General features: G+C 44.3%; 1 protein-coding gene across 1 annotated transcript; it reads right to left on the bottom strand.

Moving 5' to 3' along the window:
• Positions 1-6,697: 6,697 nt before the first annotated feature.
• LOC120536625 (CD59 glycoprotein-like) lies at positions 6,698-9,819 on the bottom strand. The gene is made up of 4 exons (XM_039765037.1): positions 9,680-9,819; positions 7,946-8,007; positions 7,083-7,205; positions 6,698-6,931 (listed from the first exon to the last, which is right to left on the bottom strand). The coding sequence occupies exons 2-4, from the start codon at positions 7,992-7,994 to the stop codon at positions 6,825-6,827; spliced, it is 279 nt and encodes a 92-aa protein (XP_039620971.1). The 5' UTR covers positions 7,995-8,007; positions 9,680-9,819; the 3' UTR covers positions 6,698-6,824.
• Between the last annotated feature and the right edge of the window lie 299 nt (positions 9,820-10,118).

Here is a 10,118-nt window from a genome sequence, read left to right as displayed (position 1 = left end):
GAAACTTCCATTCAGTGTCCAGTTCATTAGGTACAGCCCCCCGTTTCACCTAAATCGTACGTCCTGCGACGCGGGTGTGTGGTATAACTCCAACAAAGCAGAATTTCTAGCATCCATTAATTTAGCGTTGGGATGGGCAAAATGAGTGACTGCTTTGGCTTTAACCTTCTCGGCTGACAGATTTCAGGTTCAAGGCCGAGGCCCAAAAGACTTGTCAAGCTGGACGGGAGTGAAGTGTATTCTGGGAAAGTGGAGAGGCAAGGCCGGACATTAGAATGTTTTGTATGACCAGTCGTGGGCGGTGGCCTAAGCCAGCGTTTTCGCAGCCAACGGTCTGTGTCCCGATTTGATGTCGTCGGTTCACAGGCGGTTGTGGTGGTCTGTGAGTAGATCACGAGTGGGTCACTTAAGTGATCAGCAGCGCTGCATGACATGTTTTCCTTGTTTCTAAGAAAGCTTGTTTCACGTTCACCAAGGGGGGGACCCCCAATCATGCTCATTGTACCAAGGGGGTGATTTGCAACAGTTGCTAGTGAGTCATCAATGAATTGATAAAGGCGTGGGGGCCGAATGAGTAAGAATTAGCCACCTTAAGTAAACGAAAACAGACCATAAAGAACCCTCCATTAGTCAGCTAACACACGAGACCCTGGGAATACGAAGAATAATAAAAATGGAAGATTTTGTTACTGTGGCTGGTTTGGACAATTTCTAGAACATCAGTACCACATTGTTTTCAAATGAATAATACGAATACAAATCAAATGATACGAATGATGATACAAATGTCAGAGCACAGCATGGCAAGAGCCAGCAAGGCAGCTCCCTTCACTGTTGACATCTGAGAAGCCTGTGGCCATGTTGGTTCTTTATTTTTGAATGGGTAAGCATGTCTGTTAGTGCCACGTGCGCGTATTGTCTGAGCACATCACGTTGTGGCACATCACTCAGACCGAGCGTGCATGTGATCAGTCTGAGTCTGGCGACTCTACCAGGCAGTGAGTGTGAGTAGTCGTTTGACCACAGTTTCTAAAAAAAAATCACACAGTGTGTGCCCGCTATAAGGGGGGACACGTAACTGGTACGGAACTGACATTTCTTCCTCTCCCCCTTCAAGGAAAAGATACTAAGAGGTTACCTGGCAAGTTTTTCATCAGGTGCGCATCTCAGGTGATGTGATTAAACAATAAAAGCTTAGTGACTTTGGACATGGCATGGCAGTTGGCACTCAGTGTGTTCTTTCTAGAATCTCCAACACTTGTCATTGTGGGCTTTGCATGCACAACTAAAACTAATAAAAAAACAAAAAGTGAAAGGCAACCCTGTGGGCAAAAACCGCTTGGGGCCCAGAGGGTACGTTTTGGTGCCAAAGGTAAAATAAGACGTTTAAAGGACTTCATCTTGGCGCCATCTAGTGGTGGAGTTAATCCCTCTCGTTCATGTCACTTTGTGTCGGTGAGTGCCATCTAGTGGTGTTAGTTTAGCTGTTAGCCATTTTGCTTCTTCAGCACACATGAGCTGATGGAGTCCGTGACCAGAGTTCCACAGATGCGCAAATCTTTCCAACGACTTTGAGTAATCAAATGGACGCCCCCCTCCAAATCACTGTGTTCAGGTGTTTTATTGTTAATGAGTGCATCAGATAAAACAACTCCATTGGCAGTAGGATGGGATGTAGTAAAAAGCTCAGTGACTTTATATGTGGCACTGTCATTGGATGTCACCTTTGTCACACATCAGTGCGTGAAATCTCCGCTCTGTTAGGTCTCCCCTTGTCAACTCTAAGTGCTGTTATTGTGATGGAAGCACCAGAACTTCATGAGCCCATGGAGCCGTCAAGAGTACGGGGCGGTGGTGGTCATGTGGTGGTGTGGCAGGAGAAAGCCCAGGAGGGGACAGGCAGCCATTGGGTCTCCAGAACTGTGACTGCGTCTGACGTTCTCTGTTCTTATTGGCTATGGACCACCCAGAGGTTTATTTTCCCCATTGGCGTTGCAGATTGAGTTGTCAGTCGTCCATAAATCATTGGTGATGTTAAGGGGCAGGTTAGGTTTGTCATCGTCCATGTTTTAACCAACGTGAGCATCAGTAGGCTTTGCGCTCTGGGCTCCAACTTACCCAAACTCTTCTCTAACATTTCAGTAATTATTTACCATTCTGATGCGGGTCTTTCTGAACGTAAAATAGGTCAATTGACAAAAAGAATTCATAATTCATTGCAGAAATTGAGGGTTCCTCTTTCTCTTGCACGATTTGGCTCAAAAACTAATCACCACATCGTCATCTCATAACAGGCTTAAATTTCGAGTTTGGCATTTTTCTGTCCAGCCATTTTAGCTCCAGACCGAAACTGTGACGCACCAACATACACACACAGACAGGCAGACACACACCCATCATCGAGATATCAATGCTTTCGATATCAGGGGACCTTAAAACGTTGAGATCCATCAAAAACCGGAAATCAAAATTTTTGATGAATCTGAAGCTTGTCACGCACGAGCGCATGGGGAGCAGTTTAAGGACTCGGACCACATCGCGACTACCCATGCCGGGGGACAGAGGCAGCGCACTAACCTTTCTCTTCTTATCTCATCAGCCAGAACGAGAACGCGCTGCCATAAGAGAGCCCGGGGTAAAAAAAAAGAAGCCATACTTCCGGGTTCCTGTCGTCCCTCCAGTCCCAAGATGATGACGTCAGTATTCCCACCTGCATCTGATTTCTCCCAACAACCCTGATTCAATTTCCTGTCCCTCTGTATAAATTTTCCCCTATTTTTCTGTAATATTGTCCGGTGTGACCATTTACTTTGTATTGTGGAGACGGTACTCTGTTTAAGTTCTAGTAAACCAGGGTGGAAACCCCAAAAGTTCACTTTGTGTTACGTTATTTCTTCACAAGCTTTTGCTCCTCCCACACAGACAACAGGTTATGGCAGGGGAGGGCGCAAAGTCAAAAATCTGTCTGTGAAGATTCTCAGTCATCCTGGTGAAATTATCTGGTAGTTGAGTCATGGCAACTGGACTTCTTTCTTGTTAGGTAGATACGTTTTGCTGCTCATCCAAGCAGCTTCTTCAGTCAAAAATCATTCCTAAAGTTTGTAACTCCATTTTACATGTGAGCCATCACTCGGTGAAGGGCGCTGTTAAAAAAAAAAACATTGGGCTGAATGGAACTGATGACGCCCAAGTGAAGGACAAGGCCCATCTGAAGATCTCTGCTGGCCAAGCGCATCACTTGATGGCTCAACTTTATCCACACTTCCACGTGATAGCACACCTCTGTCAACCGACTGGCCAAAAGTGATATGGAGGTGGACTCTGGGTAATTACCGTGCGTGTGCTGTGAGATTCTTAAGTCTTACGCGTGTATTGATTACACAGACGGTACAACAGCGATGAAAGAGAAGGACATGACAAACACAGGACAATTCAGGACTATCTATCTATCTATCTATCTATCTATCTATCTATTTATCTATCTATGTATCATATAGTGCCTTTTATCTATCTATCTATCTATCTATCTATCTATCTATCTATCTATCTATCTATCTATCTATCTATCTATCTATCTATCTATCTATCTATCTATCTATCTATCTATCTAATTGTAATTTCACTAGCAATTACTGAATTACTGAGAACTGCTGAGATCAGGGCAGTGGTGGCCACATGCTGGTGTGGCAGTCAGACTTCCCCTGGAGAAAGCCTGGGAAGGAAGGAGCGGCCAGTTAGTCTCCAGAACTGTGACTGTGTCTGACCTCCTCTGTTCTTACTGGCCGTGGACCCCCCGCGGTTTATTTTCCTCATTGATGCAGTGGACTGAATTTTTTTTTTGCTCTCCTTTGTTGCCGATTGTCCATAACCTGATGCTGATGTTTAGGGGAAGGTCATGTTAGGTCTTTTTTTTTTTTTTTACTGCTTGCCACCCCATGTGTTAAAACTCATTTTTACTTTTTATGTATATGCATAACGTAATGAATCATTTCCTAAGTCTGTAACTCCGTTTTATCTTTGAATTTTCATTTAGTGAAGGGTGCTGTTAAAAAATAAACTGAGCCGAATGGAACTGATGACACCCAAGTGAAGGCACAGGCCTACCTGAGGATCTCTGCAGGCCAAGCGCATCACTTGATGGCTCCAGTTTATCCAGACTTGGCTGGACGCTTCCACGTGATAACACACCTCTGTCACTGATTGGCCACAAGTGATATGGAGGTGGACTCTGGGTAATTATGTGCTGTGCCTTACTTATATTGTACACGTGTATTGACTAGACACACAATACAACAGTGATGAAAGCATGTATTAGACCAGGGGTGTCCAACGCCGGTCGTGGTGGGCCGCAGTGGCTGCAGGTTTTCATTCTCACTCTTTTCCTAATCAGTTTTAACTGCCAATTAACTCATTTACCCTTAATTTCAATAGCCTTGTTTTTAAGGATTCAGTCCAATGGCAGCCAATCAGAAATGAGATGTGAGACGAGCCAACGGATGACCAGCTAAATTGGAACGTCAGACTCCAGCCAATTTCACTCCAACCAGTTAACAAGAAGCCAATTCTTGCCGTTCATCAAAGCCGTTATTGAATATCAGGACTTGTTGTTGCTCTCACTCTGCCGCAGCAGACTGTTGATTTTTTGTTTTTTCGAAGACCACCGTTAAGATGTTTTGGTGACCTGAGCAGACCTTCACCTTTCGTTATTTTCAGGTTATTTTCAGGTTAGCTGGTCATGTGGTGGCTTGTTTGGTTGCTCATTAAGGAAAAAGAGACAACTAAGGGGGTCTGAGTCACGTCAATTAAAACAAAGGCAAAACAGCAGCAAAAACAGCTCATTAATTAAGAAGATGGTTAGAATGAAAACCTGCAGCCACTGGGGTTGGACACCCCTGTACTAGAAGGACATGAAGAACACAGGACAAGTTAGAATTAATTGTACTTTGCCCACAGGTTGGATCTGCTGAGATTCTTGGCTTACCACAAGATGGAGTAGAACCGTTGAAGACAGGTTACGAGATCGGCATTGGCCGAATGTGTAAAAGCAGAGGCACATCCTGTGAGGTTGTTGTCAGGGGTGAAACATGGAAGATTTCAGATGAACATTAGGACCTGGATGGGATCAGTTGAGGGGACAGAGACCACCATGGGAAGGGTGTTGGCCCAAAAATGCTGGTGGGAAATGTGGAAAGGGCATAAACACCAGGGAAAATTGATATTCTAGATCCTACCTCGGCTATTGCAGTGTGGAGACCCTGGTAGACACACTGAGCAGCTCACTATGAGTCGCCAGGAGAACTTCCACCTGAGCAGTGGGCACACTGGATGTCAGAATCCTCAGTATGATGGGAATACCAGTGGTCCCTATTTAGGTTTTCTTGCATATCTGAAAGATTTCTTCTCCAAGGATTATGGTGGTTACATCTGTGTTTAGCCCATTGGCTTGGTTTCATTTATATATATTGTAAGTGCCATGAAGGATAAGATGGGTATGTCTGCTGGACGAGAAAATGAGTTTTTCCCGCCCGAGGTAATATAAGGGATGGACTAGTGGAAGCCTGAGGCCAGGAGCAGTTCCATCCCCCAAACAACAGGTGCCAGTGGTCCTACCGAGGCATCCCAGTTTGGACACCCACTGGGGTACATGAGAGATCTAGTTCAGAAGGTGCAGCCCTGGCTTCCTCTGGACCCAGAAGTCCATGCTATGGCACTGGAAGCATTCCTGGGTCTGGCATAACAGGAGTCCACCGTCTCACCTTGAAGAGTCTGCAGGTGACACTCAACAGGTGGAGCAGAAGGAGAAGACGAAGATTTAATTGGTGTGGCTGGTGGTTTGGTTATTTGTGCAGATTAGGGGAGCTCCATTGTGGTTGCAATTTGTATTTCTATTGTTTCCGCTGCCATTTTCTTTCTTTATCAGCGGCACTATTTTGCACTCCTGTTGTTAGGACAACACTCGCATTGCTAGGGGCGTGTCCTCGTAGGTCATGAACCGCCAACCACGAGATTAAACAGCCCCACCATGTTATTTCCATATCCGAGTAAAGGGATTCTCCAAAACCCTCTTGTTGTTAGGTCTCCGAATTTTGTCTCCTGTTTTGGCTTTGGTTGCTAGTATTTTGTGACCTCCCAGTGTTTGATCGTCGCTTTGTTTATGACTTGGCCCTTTTCCCCACGTTGCCTTTTTCGATCTCCATGCTTCCATGAGGTCAGATTATCTCAAGTCATAACGTGAGCGACCACAACTATGCTGGCGACACACAACTGTATTTATCAACAGCGCCTGATGACCCCGACTCTCTTGTCTCACTGACCCCAATGTTTCTGAATGGATGAGTAGTCATTTTCTCAAACTAAATAAGGAGAAATCGGAAATCTTAGTGATTGGCAAAAATGGATATGATGAGGGTATTAGAATTAAACTTGATCCATTAGGCATAAATGTTACGACGCCCACATGGGTCACTGCCAATGTGACCTTTACATGTGGTGCCCATACCCTGATTGTGTGCCCAGCATCTTCTTACATCCCATTGACATGCAGATCAACTCAAAGGACAGCTCTGAACTGATGTGGTAGGAGTGAGTGTGTCATTTAGTGGAGTGGTATCAAGCTTCTCTGCTAAAGAGGTTTGGGAAATGGATGAATGTGCCAGCTGGAAGGCACTATAATAAAAAATTGTCAAATTAAATGAGGTTAATGTGTAAAATAAGATGGATTTTACTTAAGCAAAAACATAAAAATGAGTACACGGTGCTTCATGTTGTTATCAACTCTCAGATGAATGGTTTGGTGACTCCCTCATCATCGCCATCGGGCTTCCTCAGTTGCACAAGTCAGTGTAGCAGCACCTGGCCTTAATGGAATTAGGGGCACCGTTCTCCAAAATGAAGCAATCGCTGGATTTGATGCATCGGCGGGCGTAGCCATCTGAAACACAACACATAGGGAATGAAGCAGCAGGCCTTCTGGTGGACCTTACATCACAAGTGAGGAGGAAACAAACACGTGGGAAGTGAAGAGCTGCATGGCGGCATGAGGGGCAAAGTCGCTGGGGGTGTTGGGGGAGGAGTTTACTTACATCCAGGAGGCAGGAAGACCATATTGACACAGGCGTCCTCTTTGTAACCACAGGTCTGGACGGTCGGCCTGCAACTCCCAAACTTGCTTGTGACAACACAGTAGTGGCACTTCAAGCAATCGCCTGGAGAAAAGAAGCAGATAGGCAATCAGGTATCTTTGAGCGTTATGAACAAAATGCATTGTTGTTATCCATCCATCCATTTCCTAAACCTGCTGCATCCTAAGAAGGGACACTGGGAAACTGGAGTCCTCCAGCATTTAGCATTGAGAGTCCACCTAATCAGCATATCTGTGGGCTGTGCCAGGAGGAAACCCACAAAAACACGGGGAGAACAAGCAAACCCCATGCAGAGAACATCTGGGAACCCTGGTCTCCTTACTGTAAGGCAGCAGTGCTATAGACTGATGTTTTTATTATTATTATTATTATTATTATTATTATTATTATTATTATTGCAGATAGACTGATTGACTGCTGGAAATTTCTACACTCAACAATATTCAAGGTGACTGTTTTTAATGTCCTTCTTTCATCAGATATTTCTACTGAGAGCAATTGTGAATGTGACAGGCTGGATTTAGCCTTTGCCATCCTATAAGCAATTGAGAACATGGAAGGCACTATATGATAGATAGATAGATAGATAGATAGATAGATAGATAGATAGATAGATAGATAGATAGATAGATAGATAGATAGATAGATAGATAGATATTTAGCGTAGTTGGCAGGATTACATAGATAGATAGATATTTAGCGTAGTAGGCAGGATTACATAGATAGATAGATAGATAGATAGATAGATAGATAGATAGATAGATAGATAGATAGATAGATAGATAGATAGATACTTTACTCACCATAGGCCAGTACCAAGGCCAGGGCCAATGCCAACACCACAGTCTTCATGGTTGCAAAGTTTCTGTGGGAGAAAGCAGACACACCTGAGAGGAGATTTCTCAGCAATGTTCTGAGATTTGTTGTCATTTGATGTTTTTGTGCATTGAAGTAGTCTGCTTATCATGAGACGATGGGAGGGGGTCTGGAAGCAGAACTTAGAAGGACACCTTGCTCAGGAACTGTAGACCTTTCATTAATGCCCTTTTTGAAGTGCTTTCTTATACTTATTAGTAGCTGAATAAATCATTCACCATTGAATTACTCTGATGGTGGCTCAGTGGTCAGTGCTGATGGTATCTTTGTTTGATTCTCAGCTCAGTCACTTACTCTGTGGTGTTTGCACATTCCCTTTGTGTTCCTGTTTACTCACAGTTATTTGTTTGGCAGCAGTTCAGTTGACACAGGTCAAGAACTTCAGTTCATGTTCACGTCAAACACCAGAACAGGGAACAAATATGATTCTGACTGTGGCTTGAGTGTTTCTGTACCTGCTGATCTCCCAGGATTTTCCTGAGACTTGTTTGAGCTGACAGAAAGGCTACGCCAACTCAGATAACCAGCTGTGGTGAGCAGAAAAGCATCACAGAATGCACAAGTGGTACGTTGAGGCGGACGGGCTACAACATCTCACAACATACAAAACTGGCCGTTTTCAAGTAATTGATCGAAGTTGTATGGAATATCTGGAAAAAACTACACACAGGCACACAGTCCTGCAGACCCAGTCTGATGTTTGGGAGTTAGAATGTCGTGGGCAAAGAAAACTGCGAGCCCCGGACTTGTATATTTCTGTACGCCTGTGTCTTTTTTTGGAGTCTGAAAACCCATGAATTTCAATGTGGTCGTCCTAACATACCAGGAACCTGACAGCCTTTACTGGGTCAAACAAATAGAGCATTCGAGGAAAATCACAAATAAAAACACAGATCAAAATAAAACACGTAAAGCACTTTGAAAAGAGAACGAGACAAATGTGAGTGGAAGGGGGTTGGCTAAAAAAAGATGCGCGCTCACGGCCACGCGCCCGACTTGGCGGTCATTTAAAAAGTTTACGGACGGAGAGCCGCTATTTGACATTTAAAAGTTGAAAAAACTAAATACAAAATCTACAAGTCGAAGTTATCTCTTTCAAGCTATACTAAAACTTATTTAAGGTTATCCCTCTTTTATGTATGCCACATGCAAGAAGGAGTTGCTTAAGTAAATTACCGTATTCGTCGATTATTAACACGTTTGCATTGGATGTGGCATTAAAAATTTAAAAAAGCTTTTATTGGACAATTATTGTAGCAATATGTGCATCTGTTGCAGGGGTGAGACGGGCCCCTTGGCGCCCCCTTGAACTCCGCCTATAACCCGACTCTTTAGCGCTACTTCTTAAATGACACTTTTTATAGGATGGGGGTCTTTCAATACTCTGCCCACTCTCTATATATTATAATTATTATCCATCCATCCATTATCCAACCCGCTATATCATAACTACAGGGTCACGGGGGTCTGCTGGAGCCAATCCCAGCCAACAGGGCGGAAGGCAGGAAAAATATCCCGCAGTATTATTATTATTATTATTATTATTATTATTATTATTATTATTATACACGGTTTGATCTACATCAAATTATACCGTAAAAAGTATTGCAAACACTTCGTGATAAACACGAAACGGAGCGAACCCCGCATGCCGGACTCACCTCTCCGCTGCCCGCTGCTCGATGCCCGCTCTTCCGCGTGCCCTGCCTCTTTATATAAGCCGGCTACGGATTGCACAATGGGAATACAACAATAACGGCTTTGTCACTTATTGCAGCTTTGGCAATGCTCTCACATTTCTTTCGCTTATACTACAGGACCTTCAGGCTCGGCCAGGCGACCTCGATTTGTTCCAGCTGCCCGCTGGGCAGGCGGGCGACTTCCTGGCACACAGCTGACTGCGCTCATGTGGCACGATGCCAAATGCAATCAAACTTCTGTCCAGTGGATTTTTACCTCCATTTAGCTGTCCCAAGTGCAGCTGTTATGTTACAGGTCATAAATGTGCCAAGTTGTTCATTGCCTCTGGGGCATGGGGTTGAATTCAAGCAGGCTGTGGCAGAAAAGAATCGCAGAAACCGAGGAGGAACACAGAAAAAT

This window comes from Polypterus senegalus, chromosome 10 (genome assembly GCF_016835505.1).
Source record: "Polypterus senegalus isolate Bchr_013 chromosome 10, ASM1683550v1, whole genome shotgun sequence".
NCBI classification, from domain to species: Eukaryota; Metazoa; Chordata; class Cladistia; order Polypteriformes; family Polypteridae; genus Polypterus; species Polypterus senegalus.
The sequence above is the reverse complement of the archived record's forward strand: the minus strand, read 5'-3'. Positions and strand labels throughout refer to the sequence as shown.